Genomic DNA, 17,566 nt, shown 5'->3' with positions numbered 1-17,566 from the left:
ATGCAGCGCAACATGCCCGACCTCGCGCCCGACGCCTACACCGTGCAGAGCGTGCTCGGCGCCTGCGCGGCCACCGGCGCGCTCTCGCTCGGGTTCTACGCGCACGCGCTGCTGCTCCGGGTGCTCGGCGGCGCCTCGCCGGTGTCGCGCGATGTGCTCATCAACAACTCGCTCGTTGACCTCTATGGGAAGTGCGGCGCGGTGGAGCTCGCGCGCGAGGTGTTCGACCGGATGTCCGAGCGGGACCTCGCGTCCTGGAACACCATGGTACTCGCGCTCGCCAACCACGGCCGCATCCAAGACTCGCTCGATCTGTTCGATCGTATGATGAGGGTGGAGGGCCTGGTGCCAAATGCCATCACGTTCGTCGCGGTGCTCAGTGCCTGCAACCACGGTGGACTGGTCGACGAAGGGAGGAGGTACTTTGCTGCCATGGTCAGTGAGCACGGGATCAGGCCAAGGATCGAGCACTACGGGTGCATGGTGGACATCCTTGCACGGGCGGGGTTCATCGAGGAGGCCCTCGATGTTGTGGCCAGGATGAACTGCCGTCCTGATTCCATCATCTGGAGGAGCATGCTTGACGCGTGCTGCAAGAGGAATGCTGGGCTGGAGCTCATTTATGTTTTGTAAATATTTACATGATAGAACTGAGGGATGCAAAGTGAAATTTTGCTCTTATAAAGGCAAAAAATTACCGGTGCCTACTTTACTACTGTGATGTAATATCTACTTTCAATGTAGTTATGTTCTGTCGTAGGAGATCTTACCATTTATTTTGTTGGTTATGTAGGTGGGACTGTAGTGGATCTTGGCAAGATTGTACAGGTCATTTTGGCTAATGAGATAGGTCTTGGCAAGACTGTACAGGTCATTCCTTGCTTATTCTTGTTTGGTTGTTGTACTCCAAGTTTTTAGGTTCCTAACGCTGCTTTAAATTACGGTGATTTTGATGTTGAGTTTCTAGGTTGAGTGATCATACTCATCGCCTTCTGTTTTAACTTAAGTTTTAAGCAGAAGTAATTTTTTGTCTTGTATGTATAGTTAATAACTAATCACTGCAACATACTAGCCTTAGGTGTTGTCAGCGTATTCTTTTTTTCCTGGATGCATGCAGTTTTTTCAGCATATTCTTTTTTGCATTGCAATAGCAAGTATGTCAAGTATTATGTGTGCAGCAGTTAATTTATCTTCAACACTATTTTTTATAAAACCACCAGGATTTTTTTTCTCGAAAGCGCAGGGGAACTGCGCCTTAAAATATATTAAGAAGAGGAAAAAGGTCTAAAAATAGACCAGGTTACAAACAATAAGCTCCTTACGGAGGCCAGTACCTCCTATAAGAGAAAGAGTCCAATAAAGCCAGACTCAAAAAACTACTAAAATAGAAACAGCAGGATTCAGCCATTAGTTAAGGAAGCTGCCAAAAAAGAGAGGCCCTTGGCCCCAGCTAATGCCCACAGTCTTCTCTCATCATCAGCCTGCCGAAGGATAGAGGGGAGACTGGGAGTTTGTCCATCAAAAACGCATCTGTTACGGTGGTTCCAGATCATCCAGGCCCCCAAAGAGATCAGTGAATTCAGACCTTTCTTGACCATTCCCTGAACAGTTTCAGAAATCATCTCCCAAAACCACCAGGATTCAAGACATAGTTAGCAGTTCTTTACTTGATATGCATATTTAAAGTGAAATAGAACTTAGACTTTTAATTTCACTTCATTGCCTTTTTAACTGAAGACAAACAGAAAGTCAGATGTCTGAAAATGATTTTACTTTCCCTTGTGAGGGAAGCTGCGAAGAGGATGGTGAATTTACAGAATAAAAATAAAATAAAGGAATTTCTGGTATTTGAATACTTAAACTGCATTTTTCTTTATTTCAAATACTACATTCATATGGTTTTTTCATTCAACGCAGCTCCATCCCATTTTGTATTGTTCCCAATGTTCAATACTATTCTATGTCTTTCAGGCATTGTTCTCATTGGTGAAATTGGAGGTATGGCTGAGGAGGATGTTGCAACATTCATCCAGGTAAGAGTTTGTTAGGGCCTTAGTTTGTATGGAGTTTTTTATGTATTACATGCTATATTGTTGTATTGATTCTACATGTTGCAACACACATCCCCTCATGGTTTAGTGAAGTTCCATGCAAGTTCTATCTTGAGCACTCAAAATTATGACATATCTATCTATTTTGTATGATCTTTATTGCGGTTCAAACAAAATGAGTATTAAAATTGATGCTTCTCAAATATTTTCTTCTAGAGAAAATTAAATTACAGTTGTAAGTGGTATCAATGGATGGAATACAAACTAAAGCTTTAGACATTTTGAAAGCAAATAGCACTTGATGGTTCTGCATACCAGTCATCCATATATATAACCTAGGCAAGCTGGAAAGTGAAATAAAACTGTATGACATATGCTCAACCATCTATAGGACTATAATAATTGTTATCTAAGATTCGTTATGAGGACATTCTCACCGGTTTCGTACTAGCTGATTCAATGTCGAACGATCGGTATATGTAATTAGAAGCTGTTATGCTTGTGCAACGAAGCCTAAGCCTAAACTCTACTGCCTCTTGGGAATTTTGTACATAGTACTACGGGAGTCAGATACGTATGTTTGAGGTGTGCGTGTGGCTGGTGGGGTAGTGGGGTGGAGGAGGTGCTGAGATGAGACAGCTCTACCTGCGAGCAGGGACACAAGAGAAGGGATGCATGCAGGAGGTGGCATATGGAGCAGCATCAGAATGTGATGACACACTATTGGTGACGGGCATCAGAGTGTGTGACATTTGTGATGGCGTTAGCAAGCCATGTTTTTTTAATGACGTGTTTAGCACTGCAGATTTGATTCCAATCCTATGCCTATGAAGCAAATTTATTCTTTTATTTTATGTTGATGCAGAATTATTTCAGTTGCTTTTTCCCATTACCGATAGTCATTTCCTCATTAAGATGGGGACTAGAAACCAGTAGGAAAACCGTGGTAAGTCCAATTAAATCGCTCGTTTTTTTGTTTTGTTTTGTTTTGCCAAACTTATACAGCTGTTCCTTGAAATGCCTCACCGGGTGGCTACTGTTTTACTGCTATTCACATTATCTGGCCCTGTAAAAGCGTCAACTTATCTGGTAAGCAAAGTTCTTCCTTATGAGTTAGTAGGTTCAGCTGCAACTCTGTGGTTAAAACATCTAAAACTAACTATTTGTCACATTTCCTTAAAAGCTAACCATCGATGCTGCTGTTGACTTGGGTGCTTTATTGGCAAAGCCAACAATGAAATGAATAATAGCATTCCATTCTAGGAAAACAATTACAAAAATGCTTATTATGATAATAAATCATTGTTTGCTGTAAAACAATGATTCTGCATTCAGGCTGAATTGCACTCCTTGCACACTTTTTTGCAGCTAATGCATGGAGTAGTTGGTCTCATCATGGGTACTGTTTGGAGGTGATAAGTACATAGGTTAAATATTGAAGCATCTGCTTTCATCGTCGGCTTCTTTAACCCGCAAGTGATGACATTTTTTCTTCCTCTATAATCAGATTGGAGACCAACTGGATTGTCTCCATCATCCTATGCTCCATTGTAAATTCTCTGACTTTGTTTTAGTACACGGCATTTTAAACGTCCTGACTTCTGTGTACAAACCTGTAGCCTCACTACAAACTTCTTCAATAATAGAGTTAGTCATGCATAAATTTATCGTTCTACATATAAGAATCAAATTGTCAGCTTACAGCATTGTTATAGTTGTAAATCTTATTAATCTTGGTGTTAGTTCTTGTCTTATCTTTGCGGAGGCTTTTTTAAAACGAGTAGTAGGTCCTTATACTTGTTAACTCTTGCACACGAGGTCTACTGCTCTCAGTACCATGAACACACTTACATGACACTACTCAAGAACTGCCAAATCATCAAAAACATATGAATGTAAATGCTAACTGTGGACATTAGGAGCTCACACTTGACAACATTAGGGAAACCAAGTCTGCATTATAAGATTTAGGAATTTGAATGGTACTTGGAGACAAGTTTAAGGATCGTACTGAGCCCAACACTACAATCTGTCTTGTAGGTCCTGTGCTGCTGGGATTTTTTCCCATGGAGTTGAAGATGAATTTACGAGGTTCTGTCATTATCTTGTAGTATCATTTTTCCTAAAATTGCAATTATTTTATTTTATTGCTTTCACATTACAGGTGAGAAGAACTGCCTGCAAATCATTAGGAGCGCTGGCAAAGTTTTCTACTCAGTACACAGAGAAGGCCTTGGACTTGTTGATGGACATGATGAATGATGATACAGAAGCAGTTAGGTTGCAGGCTCTAGAAGCACTATTTCGTATGTCAACATATGGATGTTTGAGTGTGCACGAGAAGCACATGCATATGGTATTAACTATGAACATACTCCGTTCACAAATGCATGACTGGTAGGTACAGTCAATAATTTCTATTGCGTAATTTAAGATCTCCATATTTTAGTTAATAACATGGTCTTTAAAAACTATGCCCCCACGGAAAATGATGTTAATGTCCACCCATTAACTTTTTGTTTTGTTTCCTGTCATCTAAAGATCAAAGATCCTAAGAAACAGTTTCTGTTTTATGGGTCTAGCAGAGCCAGAAGTGAGCACCTACAACCCTTTTAAGTTAAGCAACACAAGTTGAATTCATGGGAGCATGTGGTTTGTTACCAAGATCCGTTGTATATACATATGACTTATCAATGATTTTTAGGTTGTTGTAACTATCCAGTATCGTACAACTGACCTGTTACCTAGGGGAAACACTGCATGAGTGTTGTTGGTATCCTTGTCTGGTGAGCAAAAATCTCTCTTATCTTTTGTTTCTCTTCTTCGTTTGATTTAGTCCAGTCATTTCCTTAAATTATTTATAGATATGATGCAGAGGGGGTGATTCTATTGCAGGAGGAGCGAGTGATTCTCCTGGAGGTGGAGGAGGATGAAGTGGTGATCGACTTCAAGCCAACTCCAAGTGCCATGTTGACCTCTGCCTCTGTTCCCTGCACACATCCCTCCCAATCGTCTTCAAGGTCCAGACCTCCTCTCCGCTCAAGTTCCTCGTCAGCACGTTGCGCGGTGTCGTGTCACCGCTTTCCTCGGTGTCCATACGCGTGGTGCGAGGCATCCCGCTTCATCTCTAATCACCTTTATGTGCACATCGTCCATATGTGACCCGCTTCTCCATATAATTTCAACAAATTTTACTCTTTTGGGCTCCGTGTAATTTCATTGGTAAAATCTCTACTACTTATTAACGTTGCAAAGTTAACCTGTCATTCCGTGTTATATATATATGTATTTATTGGTATTATATGACCCCGTTGCAACGCACGGGCACTCACCTAGTAACATATATATGTCCTTAGAATTTTTTATGTTCTTGATCCTAATTGCGCTCCAGACTTTCTTACCTAGTTCATTTGTTAAGTCAAAATTATAGATCCAAATTAGGTGAAACGATCAGTTAATTGGAAAATTTATTTTCCTAGTAAACTGCATATTGACAATGCATTATTGCAAGCTACTCTGTCTCTCAGGGACCATTCATCCTATCAAGAATTTAGTGTGAAGGTACCTAAAGGGATTTTTGAATAACTGTGTACATAATACATAAGCATAGGCTAAAACTTCAAAATGAACTTATAAATTCTGATTTTGTGAAGAGGCCCTATGGGACACGAAGCTCAGCCGTTTTATCAAAGAATTATAAGCTCAGTCGTTTTATCAATGAATTATGACTGTGAAGCTTGCTTGTATGAGAAATACGTTGAGAGTAGTATATGAAAGGATCACACAATGAATTACCAGATATAGTAGTAGGCATTACACAGGATGATGTTATCAAAGATATGTAGAAAAGTCAATGAGAATCACAACAAATTGGTACCATAGAATTGCATTATTCACGTTCATCAACATGAGTATATAGAAATAGGGAGCTCTTTAGTTAATTTCAGCTTGTAGATAAGTAAGCTAGAAATAATTGTAAAGATCTGCACTACATCCCAATAGCTAAACACTACACCACCCCCACACTTGTATGCTCTGTTATTCGTTGCTTAATACTTCTCTGCAGGATTGTTGTCTTTGCTCGTCCTTGTTGGTTTCTTCTCTGCATGGTTTGTCTTGTTGCTCACGACATGGCTATGGTATCCATCTCGTGATCGTCCTCTCATGAACAATCATTTGCTCCAAACAATCCAAGTATCCTAGCTCATAGCTCTTGGTGCTGATGGTAAGAAGAAGTAACGTCTTGGCCACACTTGAAGAGTCCCAAAGCGCACATAATAGTTCAGACCAGACCTTCATGAGGGCACACCTGGTGTCGAATGCTTTCCCTTCTAGAGCCACAACCTCCACGAACTACGAGTGCGCAAGTGTCGGACGATGACAGTGAGCAACAAAGTCTGCCCCGTACTGTAGTCTCGACCTTACAAACCAGTTCTTCAGCTTGAGGTGTTGATACACCCTGCACATCTCCACGAATTGCTCTGAGTCGGAGGCCAAGAGATCCCACAGCTCTGTCGCACCCATCCGCGCCTTGTTCTGACTCAACTACGAGGCACTTCAGAGCATGCATGAAGTTCTTTCTCGTTTTCTTCATATCCTAAATATCAACATTAAAAAATGTAAGAATGTAAGATATAGGGAGCCATCAACATATAGACAAATAAGATAAATATCAAAACCAACTTGGCAAGTTGGCATACCTACAATACAACGAATGACATGCATGAGCTCACTCATCATGAAGGGTGCATGTACCAAGTTAGAGAAGGAAGCTCAGATAACTCTTTCTTTTTTACTCAATGGGAAAAGAGTTCTCAGAACTGTGATTTGGTTCAATTGGTGCAGTGATCCGGATAAAAATAGATTATACCTTTGATGACTCGAGAGGAATATCCACATTGTAGGGGCAAGCTGTAGGGGAAGAAAAATTATAGACACATACACATGTAGCAGAACAGAACCTCAAATCCAACTCACAACTCGCAAGCTTAACCCTAGATGGAATTGCATCCAACTGAACGACATTGGAATTAACAGAAACACTATCAGTGTAATGAATAGTCAGCTCACCTCAGAGGATTCTTCTCTCCTCTCCTGATACTCCTCGTTTGCCATGGACCGACCGGGATGCAGAAGAACACCAGCATGACCCGAGGCGCCTTCTTATGGCCCTGGCCACCAACCCACCAAGAACAGTGAACGGTGCGCGTTCATAAGAACAATGAATGGCGCTTTTATGTTAAGATGGAGGGGGATTCACACCTCCTGTGGAAACGGCGTGCCGAAGAACGTGCAGGGCGCAACGAACTGGAAGTAGCCCCACTTTTGCGGTGACACAAACCCTTCTATGTTTGCCTACTCGATCTTCATCTTGACTGGACCACCTCCCTCTTTATCATAGTCGACTGTGAGGAAGATAAACAACTAACAATCAGCTATGCAGAATGACAAGCAACAAGCGTTGTCATCCACTCCTTGCAGCAAGAGGCCATATTAATCCCAACCGGCCAACCCTAATTTTAGGAATTAAGGATCTGTTTGGATAAATATGGCTCTCTAGAGTGTCTTATTCTATTCTGGATTTCTTGCTAGCTAAAGATAGAAAACATGAATAGCTTTCTAGAGCGCAAACAAGATATAGAAATGCTGTTAGAGATTAAAAAGATATAGAAAGTGACTATTATGTAAACGACTCTCCAAATGATGATTTAGAGGGCGAAATTAAAAAGACTCTTGGAGATGCTCATAAGAGAGAAGCAGAATCAAGGTCGAGAAACATACTTCAAGCTCACCTTGCGGGACGATAGCACAAGCTCTCTAATGGACAACCAGCTCAGAGGATATACAGCCTAGCTAGCGAAGACCTTGCGATGGTGGTCTTTTCGTTCACCTGAACAACGGAGAGGTGCTTTCCAACAACCGTCATGGTGGTGCAGCGTGTAGCTCATGTCGCTCATAAGACAAAATAGAAAATTTCCCATACTAAAATGAATTTCAGTAGATCTCCCAACATCTAAAGCATTGACAATTTACGATAAAATTGATAAAGAAGGTCGACCTTGGGGCAGTAAATAGGTTGGTGAGGAGGCAGATCAGTGGTTTCTATAGAAAGCACCAGGATCATGCTAAGCGGTTCTACTTCATATTATTAGAACAATAAACAACTGGGAACAAGGATCAGAAGCATAAATAATTAGCTTGCATCAGAAGTAGATCCAAACCAGTAACAAAATAATTGAGACCTACAGTAAAAAGAATGCATAAAAAATTAGTATACAATCCCTTTCTACATGCTTCTTTATGCAGTTTTATCATAAAAACAAGGAAATCAGAACACAGTTATTGAGGTGCTTCTCATAACCATAAACCATAATGCCAAGCGGCATGCAATCCTCTTGACCTCCTGTGATAAGTGTCAAAGCAAAAACAAGAAGAAATGGGGCACCTTCTTTGACCGCCTTTTTCTTGAGCTTCAGCAGCACACGACACCTAGATCAGTGACATGGACGATATCAGGAGATAGAATGGCTGAGTGAATCCAGGAAAGTAGAGTAGCCATCGCACACATACACACCTTGCCGAGGTACTGGAGGCATCGCTCAGCGATGGGTATGAACTCCAGTGCCACCGTCTCACCCTCGGCCGCCATCGCCTTTCAACCCCCTCACAATAACATGCTGCCTCCCAACAATGCTCTCGTCGACCTGATATAAGAAGCCATATACACCCCAAAAGAACTATGAATCTAAGCAGCCTTTATGATCATTTTACAATAGACTTGGCAGGTAGTATGAAATATGATTCCCTCATATTTTATAAATCCCTTCTCAACACAATGAGTGGTCTGTGCATATTTCTCTTGCATACATTCCGACAACCATTGGATAAAAAATGTCCAAGTAAGAAGATAAAAAGGTAATATTGGAAGCAAAAGCACAGTGAAAAAGGTGAACAGATAACATTTGGGGTAATACCTTGCCATCTTCAGCCAATTTAGCTACTGTCTTTGCTAATTCCTGCAAAAACACCAAAAATTTCAGAAGGGTATATCAAAGTGCTACTGGTTTAAGAATCGGCGAAGGCATAAAATGTTCACAACTTATTTGACGAAGAACAAAACGTTAACCATTTGAATATTAATATGGACAAAACACCAAAAAAAACTACACCGGACCATGAACAGTAGGCCATGTATGTGGGCTACTGTACTCTATGCCAGGCCTAGTTGGTCACTGAGCCATTCTCTTCCAAACCTAACCAGGCCTGAAGGCCAGGGCTAGGACAGCAGACTAAATTCTACACTGGACTGGCAAAATTTATTAGTAAAGGTGTTGGGTGTCATCCCACAAGATTTAGAAACCATTTAATATGGACAAAATAGGTTTTAGCTGTAGATCTTTCTGTTCAGTGTGTCGTTGGAACCTGGAACTGCTATGGTAATCCTAGGATCACTTGCAGAGTCCTTGTACCCTTTGCAAGCTCTACCTCCACCCTACCCTTTTTCGATTTCCCTGTTAGTTCTGTTCAATGGTTGCTAGCAAATTTCCGCGTGTGACTTGGGCGAGGAGGAGCGGCGGCGGAGGATCTCAACGATGGGGACCATGAATGCAAGGGTCTTCCCGGAGCCTGTGGCGGCGTCGACGGCGACGTCCTTGTGCGACAGCAAGTGTGGGATGGCCGCCGCCTGCATGGGCGTGCATCGCTGGAAATTGGAGTGGACAGATTATACCACAACAAAGTTTAGCTGATCGGCGAAGAATGTCCTTGCCTCAAACATGAGTAGAAGGAAATTTAGTCCTAAAACTTAGTTGCACCGTGTGAAGTTCCTCTAGCTACAGGTTAATGTACTATGATCGATCTTACTCCAAAGGGGGGAAACTACTATGGCTGAAATTCACTATACTGTTGGTGGGCTACATGTATTTGGCATGTAATGATAAATGGTAACATTTCTAACATTCTCTTGGACATGGACCACTGACACAGATAAGAGTTTGATATCTTGAATTCTGATTCTCTGTTTGTACTAATACCTGTCGATCATCTGTTCTTTTTTAGGGGTCCTCAGCTACATAATGCAGATTCTCTTTAGTAACTTAGTTGGCTATTTAAAGTTTAATTGTGGTTGTTTGATTATAGGAATACATATTTGAAATGCCTTCAGTTGGATTAAAATAGCTACCTGATCCAATATGTAGCATCAAATCAGATTTGGTCCTTCCAACTAAGTGTCACCGTGAAGTGACAAGTGAGATGCTACCTGAAACATACCGTAGATATGGTGGTGGTGCCATCAGCTCCTTGATAAACTGGTGGATAGAGTCTTCAGTTTCGTCCAAAACCCCTTGTCATCGACCTCACACTCGTAGGACAAGAGAGGGGCCTCCTGCATTTGTGGCAAGTCAGTTTCTCTAAAGATTCCACGATGACCATGTCTAGCTGACAATGCAATCCACTGCTGTAAACCTATCTACCATTCGATGTTCATCCCCGTGCTCGTCAGGCTTAACTAACGTCAGAAGATGTGCATCCTCGTCAGCACAGGCAGCTGGCCCATCTTTTTTCGCTTGCTCGGTGCCCTGCGGCATGCTCCTCATCGCTGTCGCTGGGCACTAAGTGCTTTTGGACTGCATTGATATCCAGAAGAAGTGGAACTTCCATATCAAGGCTTAGACTTACATAATAATTATGGATATGCACTTGAAAGATATGAACATACCTTCTGATACCTTCCTTTCATCACCACCTTGACCATCCTTTAGAATGAGTAATAATATAGCCTCAAACAACGCAGGCATGGCCATCATGTGGAGTGGACCACTTGCGGTGCAGTAATAAGTAAGAAGATGAAAAGACGTAAGATTTCCTTGGTCGAAAAACGCACTTGGGGTGCAGTAATAAGTAATTGCAACACAGCACAAGTAGAACCACATAAAAAAAGGGGGCAGGAGTAAAGGGAACAGAGCTTGGCTTTCTTCCAATGGTAGAAACATCCAAAGAGGAAGGGGGAACTCGGAGAATTCATCCATCCAGGTCATAAATCCAACCCCAAGGGCCCCAACGCTAGAAACAGAAAGAGAATTCAAAGGAACAGGGATACTACGTGGTTCGGTAGAGCGAGGGAAGGAAGAACTTTGGGCGTGCCACCACCTCAATCTCAGAAAACCCAATAGCAGCACAAGAAAAAAAGACCAACTGATTCATCGTCCCGCGTCCGTGTCGAAACTGAATTCGGAGCTCAGTCTCTCCATCTAAATTCAGAGAGAAGAAACAGCAGACTCTCTGCTAATCACGAGCGGCTTCTCCAAGGCCGGAGAATAGAGGAGATGCGATGTGCTGGGCCTGGGCGCCTGATCAGACCACACGGTGGAACATACAAATTGATCAGATCAACATCGACACATGGACAACCAACAATACGAAAGTGAGTGATGGGGAGGTGGCACCTGAGAGATGGCCGCGACGGTGGCAGTGGGGAGGGCATGGCTAGACCTGGCCAGCCTCAAGACGAAAAGAGAACCAATCCGCATGGTTTACGCTCAGGCTTGGGCTTGGCTCCTGGCAGAAGCTGGCGGCGGCGGCGCCGCCGTGTCGAGATGGAGACGAGGAAGAAACGTTGAGATCCCAAACAAAACCTATCTATGGGGCGGCGCGGCGGTAGGTTTGGAACGCGGTAGAGCACGTGTGGCGTCACCGCCGCAGCAGCTGATCCTTGCGCCGTGTCGCCGCTGATGTGCTCGAGGTGGCCCTGTAGCAGGTACACGAATTAGATCCAGCTCGGTGTACTCACTCAGCGCGATCTCGCGGACGTTGTCCGGATCCTTGGAGAGGCAGCTTGGCCTCCCACACGAAGTCCGCGCCCACGGCGCCGTGGAACGCGAGGTTGAGCCGCGTGAGCCGGCATATGTCCGGCGCGCCGAGGCGGAGCAGCACCTCTGCGGTGCACAGCTCCGGGAGGTCACCCAGCCCGGCGCCGCGTGCCACCTTGCCGCTGGGCTCCGCGCCCGCCAGGCCCGACGCGCCCGCACCCATGCCGATCTCGGTGGAGGGCGGATGGGGAATCTGTGGATCCCGGCGGAGGGCGAAGAAAACCTTGGAGAGCAGGGAAGCGGACGCGATTCGCGTATGGAAAGGATTGCGCTAGGAGGAGCGATTCATGGATGGAGAGAGAGCAGGGAATGTGCGTAGGAAGCGGAATCCGCAGTGGTCGTGGGGTTTCCCACCAGATTCGCGGGGGTCGTGGCGAATCCGCGGCGGTTCGGTGCTAGGCTCCGGCGCGGACAAAGGGCTGCGGCGCGCGGGTGGGTGCGGATTTCGCGGCGGCTGCGGCGTTGCGGCAGCAGAGGGCGGCGGGGCGTGCGGGAGCGGGGGTTTCGTTGGGCAAGGAGCGGGGGCAGTCTACAAATGAGTCTTAATAGTTGTAGAGATTAGACTCGTCTCACTCTCTATCATATTTTCTATTTTAAACTCCACTTTACGAACAATATATTTTACAATGTAAATTAAAATAATATTTTACATGATTATTTACACGGTCTGTTGAAGATGACCTAAGCCGCACTTCTGCCCTTTTTCACTCTATGTTATAAATTTCGTTTTGTTTACTCCAAATAGAATGTGTTTCATCCAAATATTTATTCTCATTGGTCCACACATTTTTTTTTGTTGAGGATCATGTTGGGCCAGAGGCCCAGATCTTGTACCAAAAGGCCTAAACCATAAGTTTTGGGCTTGATGGGCAAATGGGTGTGGTGTCCTTGCTCATGGCTCTTGCTTGAGGAATGGGTGACCGAGTGTTTTTCTGAAAATTCTGAACTCGCAATGCGCACGTTGATCTGATTCAGATCAACCAGATCAAATTCAGGACACAAAAACAAGGAATGATGGGATCCAAGACCGGTCTTATCCTTCGTTTTTATTCCTGTAAAAGGTAGTACTACAACCGTTCGAAGCAGACTACGCCATCATAGAAGGAGCAGTAACTCTGCGCAGACCAGACACGTACTGATCACTCCATCGTGACAGCTGACAGTACGAAACGTCGAAGCCTGACACCGATCGCGATCAGTTAGTTCGTCTTCCGGCAGTTCACTCTAACATGCCCCCCGGACCCAGTGACCACGCCGATGGCGCCCATCTTCACCATGGCGTCGCGGAAGTCGTCGAAGAAGCCAGCCATGTCGGACGCGTAGGCGGTGGTCTGCGCGTCCGCGGAGCCGCCGCCGCTGAAGAGCTGCTGGTCCGAGTGGAGCAGGCCCTTGTTCCGCAGCAGGTTCCTGTAGTAGAAGTTGTCGAAGACGTAGGACGTGGCCGGGTCCAGCGGCGACGTGTTGTCGTCGCCGCTGCCGGCCGCGCCCGGGCACCGCGGCTTCAGCGACGACGCCAGCGACGCGTCCAGGCTGGCGGTCTCGTTGTAGAGGCGGCCGCGGAAGTTGACGCACCGCGCCTGCCCGATCGTGTGTCCGCCCGACAGCGCGATCATGTCGCTCGCGCTCAGCCCCTTCTTGGAGAAGGCCTTGATGAGGTCACCGAGGTCCAGGGTCGGCGCTGGGAGGTCGTTGTTCGCGTCGTCCAGGTTCGCCGTCGTCCCGTCCCGCCGGCCGAGCTCCACGTCCCACGTAGGACCGCCGAGCTGCATTGCATGCAGAGGAGATGGTGCAATTAGCTTGTCACCACTCACCACCATGCATGGAAATCGAATGGAAAAAAGCTAGCATATGCAGCTAGTCTTGCTTGGTCTTTGTGCATGTCGTGCTTACGGCGACGACGGAGTCGCGGGCGGCGACTGCGAGGATGTCGGCGCAGGAGACTGTCTGGTTGCATGCGTCCTCGAGCTGCGCCTTGATGTCGTCAACCACGTCGAACCCGCGGAGAGAGTTCTTGTTCGGCTGCGCCGTCTTCTCGCCGGTAAAGCCCAGTGCGTCGTCGAGCAGCACTGACCCGTCACAGCCCTGCAAAGTTAGTTTGCATTGCAGTCAACGGTTAGTCCACGAAAAGCACTCTTTGACTCGTAGAGCACCAGATTTGAAGCTGAGTAGCTGACACACACTATCCACAACTGTCTACTGAATGTCTGAACCAACATATGATGTGCTATGCCTAATAAGCAAGATTCTAAACACTCCGCCCAAAACAGTAGAAGATCTAACCGAAGCCCGTCAGTTCAGTCAACGGCTAGCTCATGCATGGCATCAGTTTAACGTAACTTCATGGGAAAAACAAAAGTGGAAGGCTGAAGGAAATTTAGAGGTGTGGCACATGGCACTTGCATTGACAAAGCAGTCGTGGAAATGGAGGCGGAGGAGGGAGGCCCCCATGCGGGACTCCTTGGAGACGGCAGCTCTCACTGCGGACTCGATGATGTCGAGCGCGTCGGGGCATGTGTCGTCGTAGAAGTCGGTGGAGAGCTGCGCCGAGACAGCAGCCGCAGCGAACAGCAGGGCCATGGTGTAGCAGGCGAAGGTCTGCCTGGACGCCATTGCTGGTAGCTAGCTAGACCGCGCCTAGAGCTGGCGAAGCAATGAGAATTCTTCTGTGACTTGAGTGGTCACTGGTCAGTTGAGTGACCGTGTAAGTTGTTCGCGCCTAGAGCTAGCGAACAGTGGCTTGCTAATACCAGGTAAGTTGAGTGACCGTGTGTGTGTGTCATGCCATACATATCTATAATTTGAGCACTCTAGAAAACAATTAATTCAATACAAATATGGCATCTCTTCGTCCGAAATGAAAAGCTAGATAAGTCATAGCTGAAAGCCCAGTCAGAGTACTCTTCTAGTGCCTCTCGTTTGGTATTCTTGGAACCAGGATCGTCCGATCAAGCGAGATCCAGCCAGTTGCATTTTTGTACTCCAGGTCGGGACACGAATGTCAAAGCCACTGCCAAAATGTGGGGCAGTCTCGCTAAGAACTAGTGGAGAGCCTCAGTGCACAGCACACGACTTTGCAACCGCCAATCAAGCAATAAACATGGCCTAATTAAACGCCCGTTTAGTCTTAAGCTCAGGTGTGAATAGCGGGCACGGCTGGTCGCATGCTGTATGACTAGGGTCAGCAGATTAGGCGGCGTGCAGCATGTTGCATTGGAGTGCTAGCAGCAGCAGCATCAATAAGCACTGCATACTCCAACTCTCCAAGCAAAGAAACAAAGGCGGCGTCTTCGTTCATGCAAGGATGGTTTGGTTGCGGGTCTCCCAAACTTTGGTGTGGCCTCGATCGTGCAGTGCAGCGTCCCTTTGTCTTCACTAAACTATATGATTCTAGAGAGTGAAGAAGATATCCAGCCTTGGTGTTTGCTTGACTAAGCTAAGCTGCCGTGAAGCTCTGCGCGCGCGAGAGATTTGATTGAGCGGCAGCAACATCACTAGGCCGCCACCCGGCCCCAACACACCACGTGTCTGTCATCTGGGGTGCCCAAGGACGGTAAAAAGCTAGTAATTCCGATCAGGCCCAACTGAACCTCATCATATATATACATAAAAGCATCTCCAAGAGACCAGCTAAATAGCTTGTCAAACTAAATGGCAACACACACCGGTCGCTGAACCTCAAACTAAACTGCATCTGTGCGCTGGTTATCTGGATAACAACACACACACGACACGAGTTTAGCCAGAAGCAAATGGCAAGGCTATGGTGCTGCGAAGAAGCTTAGCGATTACACCGGTCGCCTGAACAGGCCGGGAGCGCAGTCAGAGCACTGGGGGCTCAGTAATTTGGGTTGGTGGGTGATGTCAGTTTCTACGTGCCTTTTTGACGTGCGTCGACAAGAAGCGAGAGGTCAGTCCACCACTCCAAGTTTCCACTCCCCACTCTCCGCTCTCTCTCTTGGCCTATCTAAAGTCTTAAAAGACGCTGGAAATTGGATCTCCCTCCGCATTTCACGGGCGCGGACGCCTCCCGGCGCGTGACACGTGACTCGTTGTGCCGCGCATACCTCTGTATCCGTGGTCGTCGTCCTGCTCCACTATAGCGCCCATGCCTCCACTTCCATACTTCTCATTGTACCCACACGCCAGCACGCGATGTCCCGTCATCTGCAACAAGGTGAGATCGTCACGCCAGAACGGCTTCTTTACTCCGTCCTCATTCCAGCTGCTCACGCCTTGCCTTTCCGTGGTGTTTGCGGCATTGCCTCCTTTCTCCGTCCATTACCTGTCGCAAAACATCGTCCAAGTTGTTGGTTGTGGTTCTGCCTCCTCCCAGTTGATGTTTCTTTTAGTTTGCCGTCAATTGATGTCTTCTCTGTGCTCTATAGGTATGGCATCCTGCTTCGCGTTCGGATGATACCCGCTCATGTTCCTCGCTTTGCCTTCCTCTGCACTGGCTAGGTACGTACTGCTACTTTGTCTCTAACTCTCTATTCTAGACCGGACATGCGTGCAGTAGGCATACTTTCCTTCCGGAGATGGTAACATGCGTGCGTGCAGTAAGAATACTGGACCGGAAGGAAAGGATACGCCGACCCGCATCGGATTCCACTGCGTTGCGTGGCCTGTTACGCGTGCCAGGTGTACTGGTCGTGATGGGCGACCGAATACGGTGGGGTCCCCGGCGCGCGCTGCTCCTGTACCCACGCACGATCCCACCGCACGCCGTGGACTCGGCCTTGGTGCGCCGCGGTGGGCCGGACGCGGGAGGTGTGGGTCGGGGCTGCTGGAAGCCTGGAACCTGGAATGATCCCATCCGCCTCGGATCCCTGGGCAGCTGGACCCGCATCGGGTGGAAGAATACTACTCTGCTTTGGTCTTGTGTGGAAGAATACTGCGGCGCGGCGCCTGCTCCAACGCGGTTGCAACTCCTCCGCCTGCGTCTTCGTCGTCATGGGTGCCTCACAGCCGCGGCCAGGTCCGTTCTCGCCGTTCCTCCGTCACAGCCGTCCTCCTTTCGGTGTTCAGCGCTCGCCATCCACAGATCCATTTACCGCTGTCCTGTTTCCTGTTTGCAGTTCGACTTCCCCCAAATCCGTTTGCCACCGTACGTGCCGTCGGTGTGCTTTGCCCTCATCTCGTGAGATGCGAGACGGGTGCGGACAGCGCTCTCGCCATACCTGTCGTACCGCCAGTTCGCCCATGCTAGCCGCGTAGACCGACACACAACAGCTGCAGGAGAAGACGCTGTGTGGTGCGTTCCTCCACATCGTCTCCATGCCTATGCACTGTCGAAGTATGGGCGCCGGAGCTATTGATGAAAACGGTTTCGGAATTTTTCGGAATTCCGGAAACCGATTTCGAAATTTTTCGATCGGATTCACCGGTAACGGTATTTTCCGAAAACGGAATCGGTTTTCGGAATTTTCTATCGGAATCGGTATCGGAATCGGCGTTGTGTTTTACCGACCGTTTCCTTCGGTTATCGGTATTTGTCGGAAATTACCGGATTTGTGTCTCGGAAATTTCCGGAATTGTGTCTCGGAATTTTTTTCGGAATTTTCCAGCATGTGATTTTTTCGCATCGCCTATACTTCTCTGGATAAGGATTACTTATTTTTGTATTTTTTGGATGTTTTAAGATTTTTT

The 17,566-nt window shown here is 46.5% G+C and overlaps 2 protein-coding genes, 1 long non-coding RNA gene and 1 pseudogene across 3 annotated transcripts; 2 read left to right on the top strand and 2 right to left on the bottom strand.

Annotated features, from left to right (window-relative positions):
* Positions 1-3,028: 3,028 nt before the first annotated feature.
* LOC103645838 (uncharacterized) lies at positions 3,029-3,604 on the top strand. Its single transcript, XR_561835.2, has 3 exons — positions 3,029-3,140; positions 3,420-3,463; positions 3,559-3,604. It is a non-coding gene; the product is annotated as an uncharacterized lncRNA (long non-coding RNA).
* Positions 3,605-5,953: 2,349 nt separating this feature from the next.
* LOC103645837 (probable tRNA-splicing endonuclease subunit Sen2) lies at positions 5,954-8,700 on the bottom strand (annotated as a pseudogene).
* A 4,236-nt stretch (positions 8,701-12,936) lies between these two features.
* Positions 12,937-14,657, bottom strand: LOC103645835 (peroxidase 2). The gene is made up of 3 exons (XM_008670551.3): positions 14,321-14,657; positions 13,811-14,002; positions 12,937-13,683 (listed from the first exon to the last, which is right to left on the bottom strand). Exons 1-3 carry the CDS (start codon positions 14,528-14,530, stop codon positions 13,120-13,122), a joined length of 966 nt encoding a protein of 321 aa, XP_008668773.1. The 5' UTR covers positions 14,531-14,657; the 3' UTR covers positions 12,937-13,119.
* Positions 14,658-15,901: 1,244 nt separating this feature from the next.
* LOC103645834 (uncharacterized) lies at positions 15,902-17,217 on the top strand. Its single transcript, XM_020549248.2, has 4 exons — positions 15,902-16,094; positions 16,306-16,378; positions 16,478-16,895; positions 16,996-17,217. Exons 1-4 carry the CDS (start codon positions 16,026-16,028, stop codon positions 17,132-17,134), a joined length of 699 nt encoding a protein of 232 aa, XP_020404837.1. The 5' UTR covers positions 15,902-16,025; the 3' UTR covers positions 17,135-17,217.
* Positions 17,218-17,566: the final 349 nt, after the last annotated feature.

Source organism: Zea mays, chromosome 2 (genome assembly GCF_902167145.1).
Source record: "Zea mays cultivar B73 chromosome 2, Zm-B73-REFERENCE-NAM-5.0, whole genome shotgun sequence".
In the NCBI taxonomy this organism is placed as follows: domain Eukaryota; kingdom Viridiplantae; phylum Streptophyta; class Magnoliopsida; order Poales; family Poaceae; genus Zea; species Zea mays.
Note: the sequence above shows the minus strand (reverse complement) of the source record. Positions and strands in the feature narration are given on the sequence as shown.